Source organism: Armigeres subalbatus, chromosome 2 (genome assembly GCF_024139115.2).
Source record: "Armigeres subalbatus isolate Guangzhou_Male chromosome 2, GZ_Asu_2, whole genome shotgun sequence".
In the NCBI taxonomy this organism is placed as follows: domain Eukaryota; kingdom Metazoa; phylum Arthropoda; class Insecta; order Diptera; family Culicidae; genus Armigeres; species Armigeres subalbatus.
This window is the reverse complement of record NC_085140.1, coordinates 95,260,801-95,276,869: the sequence shown is the minus strand read 5'-3', so window position 1 is coordinate 95,276,869 and position 16,069 is coordinate 95,260,801. Positions and strand designations below refer to the sequence as shown.

Genomic DNA, 16,069 nt, shown 5'->3' with positions numbered 1-16,069 from the left:
GTCAACTGTATAATTGCCTTAATCTGGGCAATGCGTGTTTTAAGGAGTGATTTACTTTTTTGCCTAATTCCGGGTAAATTTAAATGGATTTAAATGTATAAATAATGTACTAATTCGCCTTATTCCTAAAAAATATGATTCTTTGAAGATTTTTTTTTTTCAAATGCGTGCTTTGAAAGGATGGAGGATCTATTCGTTACAATACTTCCAAGCACATGCATGCATGCTTTCTCTATGTAAGGAGAAATCGTGTGCTTTAAAAGATGAAATCATCAGAGAAGGTGAACGTATGCGATATAATCATAACCGTTATGATTATTACAAACGGCAACGCGATGAATATCAGCCTAGCTATTCAGGTCGAAGTGGATATCAAGGCGTAAACCCTGATCATAACGTGATTTGTGATTTTTTGTAAATTAAGAGATATTTCGAAAATCGATGTGGATAATATTGAATCAGACATACAATCACGATTTCCAAAAGTTATTGACGGTGATTTTTCATATCCAATCACAGGATTTGAAGCTGACCTTGTCCTGAGAAAGGATAGACCTATATTTAGGAAAGCCTACGATGTGCCGTTCAAATTAAGGGAAAAAGTTGTTAACCATTTGGATTCACTAGAAAAGCAGAATGTTATTACACCGATACAGGCACAATTGCAATGCACATCGAAATCAACTAAAGGTCATGGTTCCACGACAATCCAGGTCGACGATCCGGTTGCCAATACAAAGACAGAAATGACGACGAGCATCAATTGACGCTGAGGAAGAGTTTTTCGGGTTCCAGAATGGAGAGATCGCTGCTAGGAAGGACTATGCCAAGCAAGGGAAACAAGAGCATACAAGAACTAGTCCCATCAGAACGGGAAGCGTTTCGCGATCGAAAAGAAGAAAAGTCGATGAAGAAAATTGAAAAGTTTGAAAGACCCAGTAGCAATGTACACAGTCGTAATTTGACATTAAGTCCTGGTATATGCATTAAATTATATAAGAAAAAAGTAAAATTTAAGGTTGTCAACAATTACGATTTTGTATAAGTTAAAGGATTGAATAACTTCAAACTCAATAAGGAAATGTAAAATTTTGTCAGACAATTGACGTTCTAAGTCTATAACAAATTCATTCAGAAGTATGTTAAGTAGTGAATTTGAGAATGAGTATCTCTAATGTTATTAAAATTGATAATGAATTAATGTCAGTTCTAAAGGAAAAAGGATTGTCATAATCGATTAAATGGGTTAAACCCTTTCAGAGATGAAACAATAATTGAGAAACGAGAGAGTAAAAACGATAAATTACGATGTTCGGTTTCCTTCAATAAATGCTCACTGAAGTCGTTCTCTTATTCCTTGAACGACAATTTAAGTAGACGTGCTTTTATTATCAGGATTTAAGAAACCCCGTTTTGGATATTTTTTAGAGTCATCTACTCTTTTGCCTTTTTCCGGAAAAATGTATACTTTTAAAGAAGGAGTCATCGATTCTTGCATTATTCCGGGCAAGTACCCAGCTAACAATTTTGGTGCTAAAAGCTTCAACTTTTAGCCTTTAGCTGTATAATATTCGAATAAAAGCAGCCAATGCTGAATAAAAGAAAACCCTCCGCAAATAATCCCTTAAACTTCAACTCGACTATTACCCAAATATCTATCAGCTAGTCAGTTTGGACCGAATTTATTTAATCTTTTATCGTTTATGCAGCTTTCACATAGTCATAAAACAGCTCTGTCTGAATTAGCAACAAAGCTTATCGGTTAATGTAATTGAGTTGCTTGTTAGCAACTTCCCATATTACGGTGAGTAGCATTCACAATGAAAACGTTTTCTCTGTTGTTATAGCACTAACAATATAGCATAATGGCGCTATAAATTAACTAACGAAACTTTTAGGCAACTTCTGTATCTTTGAAGATTATACAACGTTTAAGTAAACCTTATACTGCTTCTTTTAATAGCTTATTAGTATGGAACGTCAAAACCGATTTGATTTTTGTTGCCGGAGCTGTGTATGAGCTATTGATTTCTGTAATGCAGCTACAAAGGTAGTCACATGCTCTTATAGCAACTGACAAAGCGCTGTCATGAATGCTAGCAGTGTAAGAAAACAAGCCATTTAGAAGCGGTATTTCTCTTGACGGCTACTGTTAAACGATTAGCAGCAGAAAAGCATGTATACAGATCGAGAAAATGTTGCCTAAAAACAATTTCAGCGATTGATGTTGCATAAAAGTTAGCCAACAGAACATGCTGATAGATGTTTGAATAATGGTTGAAATAATGCTGAAGGCATAATTTTTAAGCTTATGTGCTAAAAGATAGATGTATGCCTCTTTCTAACGTTTATACAGCATGAATCTGAAAATAGCGTTAGTAAAACAACCTATGGGGTATGCGAAGAAGCACATCCATAATTTTCTTTTTTATTTACATATGTCAAAGTGACGGTGATGACAGAGCAGCGGCCATTGAATCAGGAGATCAGGAGTTCGAATCTAGGTAGCAACAAAATTGATATTTCAGTTTTCACAAAAAAAAAAAAACATTAAATAAACTACGAAATTTACTCTCCTCTTAAATTATATTTAATCAAATTGAATTCAGTGGCTGTATAAAACTTATTTAGCAGATTCAAAACATCTGAATAAGCGCCATTGAAGCGAATTATATTATTAAATGGTTTAGTAAAGATTGAGAAAAAAATGTGTAACATACTGTAAGGTAGTTGTGTAGGCACGTCAAAAATACCTGAATAGATTCGCCAGATTTGCTGGTAAAAGAATTGAATAGAAGTTCTTGATCATATGTATAGCACACATATTCAGCTTGAAGCCGTATAGACGAGTTGAAATTACATTTACATTGACATTAAATGTTAGTTGGGTACGTACTTTAATAGAAGGAGTCATTTACTCTTTTGACTTTCCCCGCGCAAATGCGTACTTTTAAAGAAGGAGCAATCTACTCTTGCCTTAATCCGGACAAATTCGTACTTAAAAAAAAAGGGTCTTCTACTCTTTTGGCTTATTTCGGGCAAAAGCGTGCTTTTAAATAAGGAATCGTCTACTCTTTCGCTTTTTCCGGGCGAATTTTTTGCGTAATTTTCAAGAAGGAGTCATCTACTCTTTTGACTTATTGCGCGCAAATGCATACTTTTGAGGGAGTCATCTATTCTTTTACCTTATTCCAGGCAAATGCATACATAAAAAGAAGGAGTCATCTACTCTTTTGCCTTATTCCGGGCAAATACATACTTTTAAAAAAGGGGTTATATATTAATATGATTAACTTTTTTTTTGGGCATTGTGCCCATTGTATTTGATACATTTTTTTAACGTTCATGCCAAATGGCCTCGAGGTACCCAACAAATTATGCCAAATGGCATTATGCCATATGTGCTTCCCCCAAACGATTGCAATGTTGATATCATTTAGTATAAGTTACTACAACTAGCGCTTCAACTCAATGTAATTCAATTCAAACAACGAATTATTTTTAACTAGAAGTCCACTATTTATAACACATTTTGGAATTCAACCTCTTGAATGAGTTATTGACAAACTACCAAATGATCAAACCCTAATTCTTAATTATTTGAAAACAATCTTGCTTACAAATAAACCTGGACAAAACAAAGTGTAGTAAAACGGATTACCATGACTAACACGCCACACACCAACAAAAACACCGAAAAACCATATCAAGCATACTCACATCCCATTTCTTCTCGGTGGTTTTCATGGCTTCGCTCTTCAGATTGTCCGGTCGATCGCTAACGTACACTTTCGGCGGTGAAAGCGTAGGAAGCGGCCCCAAATTGTTGCTCCCCAGCGGACTGGTAGCCTTCGGTCCCGCCGTCGACATATTCACCAGGTTGGCATTCTTCTGCGAGATGAGATTGTTCTTGCGGGTGCCGCGCTTCATCCAGAGGGTGTTGTAGTGCTGGACGTACTTGGATATCCGTTGGTCCATTTCGTCGGTGGTCAATTCATCGGTGTCTTCATCGCGCAGGTTAGCTGGATGATGCTGCGGCTTGGGCGTCCCGTTCAGTTTGTTGTCCACGAACACTTCCCCGTTTCGGATGTTGACGGACACCTTTGGGTCCGGAGTTTTCTTGCTGGGATGGAAGAGCGAGTCCTTGTCGATGTTGAGCGAGTAGGGTTTTTTGTAGTTGTTCCGCACGATTACGGGATTGAGAACGGCCAGATCATGATCGTTCTCGCTTTCGTGGTACTGAATGTCGATGATTTTGTACGGATTCGGTGGTGGGGATTCGGGTGAAGCAGGTTGCGCTAGGTCTTCATCCTCTAGAAGCTCCATGGAGCGGAGTAACTTCGCCCGTTGCCGCTTCAATTCGGATTGCGCAGCTTTCTGAAGACGGCTGTTTTCCAGCGCTTGGTGGCAGATTGTGCAGAGGGTTCGTTTGGAAGATCGCTTCATTGCGCGGTTGCAATTGGTGCAAAGTTGTTCTATACGTTTGTGACAACTAACGCAGAGCTCGTTGGCTTCTTTTCTGGGGGGTTTTGTAGACGGATGATGAAGATGATGCTGATGTGCGTGCTGACGATGATATCGCTGGTGTTGTGGAAGAAAGGATCGGTCGATGTCAGCGCGACAGTTTTTGCAAAACTGATAGCGTTCGTAACCCATGGATTCGCTGGAAGAATCGTAGTCTAGTTCGGAGGATAGTGTGGAGGGCGTGAAACTGGAAGCTTTTTCGTTTTGGGCAGAGTTGCTGAAGTAGCGGTAGACTTTCTCTTTTTCCGGTTTTTGCTGTAGAGGGTCCAGGTAGACCTCTTTGCCGTTTTCGGACAGGGTTTTCCGTTGGTCGTCGTACGGGTTGAAGACTTTGTGATCGTTTTCCAGCTTGGACAACAGCTGCAGGCGTCGAATGTGGTTCTGTTCGTTAGCAATGCGAATCTGTTTGGATTGTTTTTGGGATAAGTCAATAACAAATGTGGAAACAGTACGTGTTTTGTACTAACCTTTTCGGATCGCATTTTTTCCCTTTCCAATTCTTCCTCAAGTTGCATGGTTTTTAGTTGTTGCTCTAAACGGCTAAATGAACAGAATTGTAAATTCGAAATACTACATATTAAAATGTATAATTCGTGTAACTGAAACATTCAGCTTTAAATTTCTACGCTCGTTAATGGCGGCTTTTGTATAAGTTTCAGACACTAATTGGAAGTCTGCAGTTAAAAAGTGGTAGGCAATTAAACAAAGAAGACATAAGTTTTCCGCACTTCGTGACCTACCAACTAAGTGGTAGTAAATTTCAACACTAGTTAACTTATATATGAAACAAATAAAGCATGAAATACTATCTCACACATCGCGATCTTACCGACCTCTAAAACTGAATTGTTACTTGAGAAGTAAACCTTTACAAACCTGGTCAGCATCTCTTCCTCTAGTTTCTCCTTTTCCCGCAATCGTTCGACCTCCTTCCGCTTCTCCTCGATCTGTTTGATCAGTTCTTTTTGGTACTCCAACTTGCGTCGACTCTCCTCCTGCAAAATACGAAACAACCGAACGGAACCAAACAAAAACGGAAACAACTTAAGTAAATTTTGAAGGAGACCTAATCAACACATAAGACGAAACAGAAGAACTACTACAGGAAAAAAAAAACATCCACAGGACAGAGAGAAAACAGAGAGAGTAATACATTGAGAAGAAGCGTTCCCCGCTCGTTTCGGGGAGCGAACCGCACGGTGTCTATCCTCCGCCGAGCAGAGGAATTACTAAGAGGGGTGTTGGTGGGGGGACCTACTTCCGCTAACATCCTGTTGCGCCGGTCGACGGTGTCTGTATTGAGAATGGCAGAGAGGTCAGTGTGGACCAGATCTTGCATGTGCTTTTCGCGGGGGCTACCTTTGCGCACGTAGGACCCAGCTCCCGTGTCACTGGCCAACGTTTTCCGGATGGTCGGGATCTGGCTGGGGCTGCTAGTTTGGGCAGTTGGGCTCAGGTAGTGCTTGGTGGCTGGTGCCGGTGGGTTGATGCCGGTGTTGGTTCCCTTCTCGGTAGCTGTCTGGGTCTGGGCGGCTTGGTCGCCGTACTTTTCCATGTACTGCTGGTGTTTGGTGGTAACTTGTGGGATCTAAAACAATGAAGCGTAATTTGAGTTTAAGAATGAAAAACAAATTTACTAAATATTCGAGGTGCAGAAGTAAACTAACATAAGATAATCTCGCGCATTCAATATTATACAAAGCTACCAATTGATTGCCATTAAGTAATTTTGAAACTACGAATTTGATTAAACGGAGATGATAGTTTACCACGTTTGCTAAGTGATTTACATTTTTCAGATATTCCTGATAGTCGGCTTGGCGGGCGCGGGACAGCATCGATTTCTTATCGTTCTCGATCTTGTTGAAACTAGGGAAGTAAGAGTAGAAGGTGTCCGAAACCCACTTTTCCATTTCATCCTGTGAATGGGAGAAGAAAATAGGAAACGAGAAGTTAAATCAAGTGAAATCTATTTTGGGTCGCCGTGAGCATAGTGGTACTTTATTTCTGGCTTCCGGTCGGTATGCACTGACGTTAAACATTATTCAATCGATTAGTCAACTATGAGCCATAACGTACAAACGTTTGAATAACTGAACTGTTTCTATACAATTGATGCAAAACCGTTCGAGTTTTTATGACGGAGAAGAAGTGAAAGTAAGATCATTAAGAAAATAAGTACGTTGCATCATTTTTTTAAACTCTGTAATACAGTCAACCATGCATTATTATGATTATTATAGAGTTTTGGTACTTCCTTTTTTGGATCCCAGTACAGCTTCACGAAACTATTTTCTAGAACCAGGACAGGTACATATTTATAGTAGGCGAAAAACTGGTCAACCAAGTCTTGCTTTGAGGTCTGAGGGAAGAGTTTTCCGTAAAAAAAACACGTGGTAGCTCTCTTTGAGAGAGAAAATCGCACGATTTATTCCGCCAGAATAAAGATGTCAGTTTCGCCAAATTTATTACATCGTTGTTCAGTTTACAATTGCTTGAGAATTTGCTGTAAACTTTTGTTCCCCAAAGGGACTGGCAACAATGGGGAAGAATCTATAGGGTGTCGACTCAAATTTGAGAATAAAATTCCCTGATTTTCTCTGATCCGAATAATTGTATTTGTATTTGTTTTTTTATTCATCGGACTGTGTTGTCTACATGAAATTCTTAAATCTAATGGTGGTCAAACAATAAAAACATTAAAGATGGCTCAGCAAGCGGCTGCGAAATCTGGATGTATGTAGAGATGTTGAAATCAAATTCATCGGACACTTCGTTGAAGCGATGGATCATGGCGACAATGGAACTGTTTGCAGCATAGTTAGTAGCTTGTGGCTCCTCGTGTAGCAGCGCTCGCGCTCGAAGCGTCCGGACAGGTGCGTATAAACTGATCCTCGACAGCAACTCAGGAGCATCGTATTCAGATGATAAAAGATATGAATGGCAATGAAAACACACTGAGCCACATTCCTCCGCTTGGCTAGAGTATCCAACCCGAGTAGACGACAGCGATCAGCGTAAGCAGGCAAGTTCAACGGGTCATTCCATGGAAGGTGGCGCAAAGCATATCTGACGAATCTTCTTTGGACAGCTTCGAACCGGTCACTCCATACAGCCTGGTAGGGATTCCAAACAACAGATGCAAACTCTAGTATTGAGCGTACCAGAGAGCAGTACAGTGCTTTGAAACACAACGGATCTTGGAACTCATTGGAGATTTTAAACATGAACCCAAGCTGGCGATTGGCTCTATCGATGGTATTTGAGAAGTGGCGGCTATAGGTAAGCTTTTCATCCAAAACAACTCCTAGGTCTTACACATGATCAACTCGTTGAAATTAAGAACCAGCAATACTGTAGTCAAACTAGATGAAATTAGTCGTTCGTCGGAAACTTATGACACAGTACTTCGGAATGCTCAGAACCATCATATTCCGAGTACACCAGTCATGGAAGATTTCGAGAAGGTTCTGTAGCTCATAGCAGTCAGTGAGGTCTCGGACAATTACATACATTTTAAGGTCATCGGCAAACAACAGCAGCATACCTCCACGTTGCAGTATAAGGGTTACATCGTTTATAAAAAGCGAGAATAGTAATGGTCCAAGGGTGCTACCTTGTGGAACTCCAGAAAGGTTCGAGAAACAGTCGGACGAGCTGTTTCCAATACTGACCGACATTTGGCGTCCAACCAGATATGATCTGAGCCAAGTGCATAAAGCAAAAGAACAGCTCATTTTTTTTAGTTTTGCAAGCAGCAAGTCATGATTAACTTTGTCGAAGGCAGATTTTAGATCGGTGTAAACGGCATCTATTTGGAATTTTTTTCACATGTTCTCCATGCAAAACGAAGTAAAACTGGTAAGATTCGTTTCCACAGAGCGGCCGGGAAAGAAACCATGCTGATAGGGGCTGATGTAATTTTTGCACGAAGCGAACATTCTATCGTTCATCAGCGACTCGAACACTTTCGACTCCACTCCGAGTGATGTAATGCCACGGTAGTTTTTCACATCACGTTTGTCGCCTTTCTTGAAAACTGGGAACATAGTAGAGCATTTCCACTGCACAGGAAATTTACTCTGCTGGAGTAATAGGTTGAATAGTAGACAAAGTGGAACAGCTAGAATATCAGAGCATTTCTTCAGCACGGCCGAAGGAAGAACGCTAGGTCTAGGAGAAAATGATGATTTGGTCTGACGTATCGCTGACAGAACCATTTGAACGTCTATATCAAAGACATCCACATCCACTACATTACTAGGTACTCCACTCACCGCTCTATCAGTGTCATCCTGAGAAGGCTAATAGCTTGAGAATACACTTGACAAGTGTTTACCAAAAAGACTGCATTTCTCCTCAGTATTCAGCGCAATGTCGTATCGAGGAAAACACTTGACAAATTCACGAAAGACCAAAACTTCTTAGGGTGTCGTCGGAGATTTTGTTGCGTGAGATGAACATAATGTTTGTAACGAAGTTTATTATACTGCCGATAATCATTGCTGGCAATGTTGAAGTTCCGTTTAGTGAAGGCACACCGTCGATAGGTATAAGCGCGAAGAGCTCTAGCGCGCACTCTTTTCAGGTTGCGTAATAGAGCATTAGTCCACGGTGGCTTTCGCTTCGGTACAGTGGCTGAAACGCAGTCACGTAGCAGACAGTTGAAGCGGTCTACAGCTGATTCGATGTCCAGGCGGTCTAAAACATTTCAGTCAATACGGGACAAGCATTGTCGGAGCTGTTGAAAATCGGTTTTGCGAAAATTGAGTCGGTCGTCCCTCACAGGTCCATCGGAACGTAGATTAAATCCGTTGTCAATTGATACATCCAACGCAGGATGATAGTTGTCAAGTGGCACAACGGCGTCCGGAGCCTCAAGGACAGTGCATTCATGCAGTGAATAATCATTGATAAACACCAAGTCGAGCATGTTTGATTGAAAGTTGGAAATCCTGTTGATTTGGCTGAGTCCAAGAAAAGCAATTCCATAGACTAGTTGGCGACTAGCAGGTGTAGTTGTAGACGAAAGCGGATCAGGAAACGTATATCCATGGTGCGAGAGAGACCAGACAAGTCCTGGTTGATTGAAGTCTCCAAGCAGAAGAACCACATCCGATGATAAGGCCAAAGCGGAGGCAAATTCTGTAGCACCAAGATGAAGTTGTATTACACTGCAATCATGTCGTCGGTCGAGAGGAATGGACGAGGCATCGATGAAAACGCTGCGTCTAGAGAGACTTATTTTGGCCCAAACAGTCTGAATTGAATTTAATTGTCCGACGGCGATCTGACAGGAAATAAGCTCATTGGAAACATCAACAAACGCAATAGCACGCGAGAGCTATTAGATATACTGCGATTCACTCTATAAACGACGAAGCTGTCACAGAAAAGTTGGAGTGGGTTGATTCTCCCATCAAACCAGCTTTCGGTGAACACATAAACATCATACTCGTTATCAAGCACAGCCAGATAAACGTCGTCCAATTTGGTAGAAAGTCCTCTAGTATTTTTGTAATACACTCGTTCCTAGTGGGAGCGGTGTCCACAACGGAAGTTGAAACCGAACTGAAAAGCGGCGAATTTTCAGGCAGCGACAGATCATTAACGTGATTATACTCGCCTGGTGAACCAAATCGGAAGTCCCGTATACCATCACCGACCACAGGACCGGGACGACGAGGATGGCGGGTGACATTGGAAGGCACGACTGGGTCGGGAGGCTCAGAGGCTTCCTTAGTATTTATTACAGGGTGTCCCGGATCCAAAGTTGCAGTAAATGATGATAGAATGCTTGTTTCCGATGCAGGAGCACTGACAATACAGTCGAATGGTATGGTCTAGCTGGAAGCCGGAGAAGCATCAGGTACCGAAAGTATATAATTAGGAGGATACTCGCCTGAGGTTGGAGTGCGGAAACCCCCTACGCCACCACGCCACCTCCGACCACACGACCAGGACGATGATGAACGATGCTGCAGAGCTCGAATGGGTCGGGGTGGTAGGAGGAATCCTCAATACTTATCGAAGGTTGTCCAGGATCAGCAACAGTAGATTTTATGTTTTTTTTTTAAATCCAAGATTAGTTTTTTGAGAAATCAACAAACTCTCTTAGCCGGATTCCGGTGGGCCAAGACGATGGTTCGAGCACCAATTCTTTGAGATCAGGATCCAATCCGATATTGTAGTATACGAAAGTCAAGGTGGTCACATCTCTGCCTCTGGGAACAGCGAATCATCTCAGCAGCATCCGAAATATTCAAACAATGTGAGACTATTTTCTGCACGTCGCTATCATTAATTAGCGGATTCAATCCTGTCATGTACAGCCAAAACTTATCCGGTTTGGCGGCTTGCATAATAGACGGCACGGAAAGTTGAAATTCGCCAAGATCAATACTTTTCGTTCCGCTTACAGCAGCAGTGCATTCATCCAGCCTACGGTCATCTCGGCGGCGTTTAATACCAAGCCTCGGCCATGCCGACGGCGAGGAAACAGGAATTGATTTGAACGGTTTAATTGATTGACCAGCAAAATTATCGATTTTCTGGCTCAATTTTTCAACCACTGTGAACAGCTCCTGCACCTGTTTCGGTATTTCAGCAAGCTGTGGCATTTCATCGGGTTGGCTCCTGGGGTTGTCCGCCAGATATGCGCGAATGGAACGGCCGTTCAATTCAGTTCGGCAAGGAGGACAAATAAACATTGCCTTCCCTGATGCGAATGCTTCTTCGATGGAGCGATAATTAAAACTACAGCACTGCTAGTTGATGTGGAAAGAAGCCTCACAGAAGCCACAACAAATTGGCTCGAGATCGTTTATCTCCTGTTTGCACTCGCCGCATTGTTTTTTTGCCATATTGCACTCGTACCCGCTTTCAACACAGCAGCAAACCAAAAGTTTTGACGACGTTGAAACAGTGGTAAATTATCGTTCTTCGCTATTCCACAATATACACGCACAATGAGCACAAATTTTTACAACTTAAAACACAAAAACTACGGTTTAAAAAGCTAATTAGCGTTCAAAATAACTGCTAGACAAAATAAACAACTTGCATCGGCAACGAACGCACACACATTTCAATTAAATGCGTAGAACTCCTGAAAGGTTATCATAATTCAGCATAACTCACACCTTTCCAAAATTGGCTCCAATTGATGTTATAACGGACTTCTTCAAATCGTTGAAGTTTTCATTATCTTTCTGGAAATTTGTGTGAAATCTTGTATCTTTTGACACGACTTTTGAACTATTTCCAAACAATCGTGGGAGCTTCTAGAAATCCTTCTATTTTCGTTAAGAAAATCTTACGGATTAGGTATTTTTGTGGACATTGAGAATACTCCACTGGCAATAGTTAAGTATACTTATGGAGTAAGAATTGCAATGCAATGCCTACAACCTCACATAAATCCATTCAGCACTTACAGTAAGCCCAGGAAAACATTCTAACCACTGCAATACTTCAAACATTTTGGTCTGAATACACTGAGGTCGTTTATTTTGTTGCGATTGTGGCCTTCGGATTAAATGAAACATGGCTCAATGGAAAAGATATCCAATAAAAATTAGGTCATTTTTGTGAAGCATAACTAGTTTCATTGTGTTATTTAAAGAAAGTTCAACTACTATCAACTCGATGTCAGACATTTACAACAAGCAATAAAACTTTCTCTAAGGAACATTTAATAGAGTTTTTTGAAGATCTCATGGCAATATATTTGAACATTCCTTGACATATTGTTTGTATGAATCCCTCCAAGAACACATTTCAATTCTAATTTGAGTAATTTACCAAGTTTTTGGAGCAAAGCTTTCGAAAAAATACTGAACATCCATCGTGGAGCTCCAGTATGAAACCAATCGAGAGCTCTTGGAAATCCTCATTGGAAAATTTTGTGCAGGGAAGAATTATCTTCAGAAAATATGCCAAAGAATTTTCATCGAAGTAATTTCTGGACAAAATTCCAAGCATCAACCAGAATATTTCCTGATAAGATAGTTTTATAAACATCAAAAGCATCGTATGTAAAACTGAAACATTGCCATTGACAACAACATTGTTCTTCTCTTGCATCCGAGTATGGTTATGGAGTATCGAGTATTGAGAACATCGCCACCTACGTACATGAGGTAGACCATATGATGCTTTTATCTACTATCATTATCTCTACCAATAATTTGACCACCTAAGGACGTGAGGAACGATCAATGACTTTATAAGCCCACCATCAAATGAAAGTTCACGAAATGTTTTTTGAACATTACCTACAGAATCTTGTTTGGAGATGATGCCGATGATACCGTCATAGATCCACAAAGATAAAATATCTAGTTGTTGGTTGTAGGTTGAACATTCTTGATGAACTATGGTCCATTTCAGGCATTTGATTCCGTTTCGACTGCTTTCAATAGACAATTTCAAAAAAAATTGGACGATAAATTTTATAAATTAATGTGATATCTGAGGTTTTTCATTAGAGTTAATTACTTGCTATATAGACAGCCATTTAAATGTATCAAGATATATCGCATTCCAATACAAAATTTTCAATTATCTTCAACTTATCTGCTTTTGAAAACAAAGATTTGATGGATCGTAGTAATTATCGCTAACAAACTGACATGTTTTTTCGGTACTCCATTTTTTCCTGCTGATTTTCAAGACATAGCGAAATCTAGTTTCGAAAAGAAGTAACCGCTATACGAAAGCTATAATCTACTTACGGATAAAATCCCTTTTTGGGATTCGTCCCCCGTATAAAGTCGATTTTCAAAAGCTATTGATACATCAATCAACCATTATCAAACCATCCCTAGAAACATAGAAAAGAAGGATCGGAAATTTCCAAAATGGTCCATTACTACTTCCACGGGGCGTATGTCAAGCAGGAACCCTGTCTACAAGAATCTCTAAAAAAAATATCCTAATCTAATGTTGACTCAACAGTGACCATTTTAGCAACGTGGCTATGGAATCTCTATTATTGATCTATAATAAAGATTAATAGAAAGAAATCGATTATCATGGGGAACATCGAACATGTAATATGTAGTGGGCCCGGAGTAAACATTTAGTCTAGATAAATAAGCTTTACAGCTTGAATTGAAAATAATCACTCTGAATTTTCAGTTTTGTGATCTTTTTCTCGGACCTCAATCAAAATCAGGGACAGAAAAAGTCATTTCAACTACACTTAAACAGCTGACATCCAACACACAATCAAGTTGCTAGTCCTTCCCGAATTTGAATGTGCGAATGAATAGGACGGCATGTGCACGAACAGCAGCAAGCGACGACTCTCGGTGTCAGCGTTGTTTTGTGCGGTGTCAAAATGAATCTTCAGCTTGGCACATTGATATTCAATTTGAAATCTCAAAATATGAATATCATTTCATACTGCGGTGCATGGATTCAACATTTTGAAGTCAGATTCCTAAAATATATGCATCTGTTTAGTATATAAAGTAAAATAATCATCATTTATCGGTACAAATCAACCGCAATTCAAAATATTCATTTCAGCCCCGGTAGATATTCATTTTTTACGCTCGATTATCAATCGGCTATTGAAGATCGGGCGGTAGATTTGGTATGGAAGTTTGACAGCATGCTGCGAGATGTTCGTGCCTGCATTGCCGAGCGTCTGATCAAAACAAACACGAATCAATGACGAAGCTGCCTACTGAGCATCGATGCAACTGATAGTAAAACGAAGATTTCCGTCCTTGATCAAAATTCCTTGATTCCCAGGTTTTTCAGGTAGTCGACACTGATCTAATCACTCGTGCAGCGGATTGGCGAGAGAAAAACAGCAGCGTCGACCAATCACGGATTGGGGAGATCAAAATAAACAAACACCAGCTGATTTAGGAATATGAAAACATGTGCGTTTTCTGGAACAACATTGGAAAATATCATAAAAGATTTATTGTACGAAGGTTACAAGGCAAATAAGACAAATAAACCAAATAATTATTTTCTGACATTCCTCCAGATATACATAGGTCCAGATGTTTGTCCAGGAATTTCTTCGATTATTCCTCCAGATATTCCTCCGGATATTTCACCGGGAATTCATCCGGAAATTCCTCCAGTAGTTCGTCCACTAATTCTATTGGATTTTCTTTCAGGAATTCGTCTGGATATTCCTCCAGGAATTCTTCCGAATATTTCTTCTGGAATTCGCCCGGATATTCGTCCAAGAATTTCATCGGATATCCAGATATCCATCCAATATATATTCTCTGAAAACTTCCTTTGGATAATCGTCCATAAATTCCTTCGGACATTCCTCGAGGAATTCTCTCGAATATTCCTCCAGGAATTCTTCCGGATGAATCCTTAGAGAAATATCCGAAGGAATTCGTGAAGGAATATCCGGGGGAATTTTTCGGAGGAGTTTCTGGTGGAACACCCAACAAAAGTAAACAAAACGAGGTTTTTAATACAACATGACAATCACACGCGACACGTAACAAAACAAAACTGCAGTTCCGTCAATCGTGCACTATGGAAAACCGACCAATGTACAGCGACGTATGTGCAGCATACCGGTGTATGTAAAATTTTATCGTTTTTCACAGAGAATTTGAATGAACTGAGCTATGATGTGCAGCACGCTTATACCTTGTCATGCATTGATGCATGCCAGCGAAAAAAATTGAAAAAGGTTTAGTTTTAAAACAATTTTAGAAAAAGTTTTGCCAACTTTCTGCAATCCTCATAATTGTTAGGTACATACGTCGTTATGAAAAATTATGCTTGAAATATCCGGAGAAATTTGTAGCGGAATATCCAAACGAATTTCTGGGAGAATATCGGGAGGAATATCTGAAGGAATATCCGGAGGAATTCCTTGTGGAATATCCGGAAGAATTCCTAGAGGTATATACGATGTAATGTGTTAAGGAATTCTTGAAGAATGTTTAGATAATTTCTTAGAGGGAATTCCAGGAAAATTCTTGGATGAATATCCGGGAGAATTCCTAGAGGAATATCTAAAGAAATATCTGGAGGAATATCCGGACTGATTGCTGGAGGAATATGCAGGCGAATTCCTGGAGGAATATCCTGACACATAGATAACATAGAAATTCCTGGATGAACATCTGGACAAGGATTGTTAATCGATAAATCGTCGGATTAACGCCAACTTCGATAACGATAACGGTTGTATGATGATGCTTTGTTGACGATAAAGTGAGCGTTGAACTAACGTTATCGCTATCGAGTATTCGTTGATTTATCGGTAATTATCGAGTTAACTGTAAAATGTACTACAATTAAAAGTGCAAATATTCACAAGTTGGGTTTAAAATATCTATTTTAAGTATTGTATCGCCTTACAATATTCAGAAACGCCCTTAAATCCTGGAATTAAATTGGGATTCAAGGAGATCACCAAATTGATTATTTCGGTCAATCATTAAAATTCTTACAGAGTCGCAGTTGTCCATAATAGAGAACCGAGAGAATTTTTAATGTATATGCGCTTATGTTTAATCTAGCATGAATAACAAAACTATGTTTAAGA

General features: G+C 39.9%; 1 protein-coding gene across 4 annotated transcripts in view; it reads right to left on the bottom strand.

Moving 5' to 3' along the window:
• The window catches only part of LOC134210116 (uncharacterized), a 74,609-nt gene that overhangs the window by 15,379 nt on the left and 43,161 nt on the right, over positions 1 to 16,069 (bottom strand). For 2 of the 4 annotated variants that reach the window (XM_062686135.1, XM_062686138.1), the window contains exons 2-6: positions 6,294 to 6,443; positions 5,783 to 6,112; positions 5,401 to 5,519; positions 4,992 to 5,064; positions 3,721 to 4,926 (exon numbers count right to left, since the gene is read on the bottom strand). In XM_062686135.1, the coding sequence (XP_062542119.1) occupies positions 3,721 to 4,926; positions 4,992 to 5,064; positions 5,401 to 5,519; positions 5,783 to 6,112; positions 6,294 to 6,443 (1,878 nt within the window). The remainder of the gene's footprint in view (positions 1 to 3,720; positions 4,927 to 4,991; positions 5,065 to 5,400; positions 5,520 to 5,782; positions 6,113 to 6,293; positions 6,444 to 16,069) is intronic. The other 2 variants (XM_062686137.1, XM_062686136.1) reach the window with 2 other exon arrangements.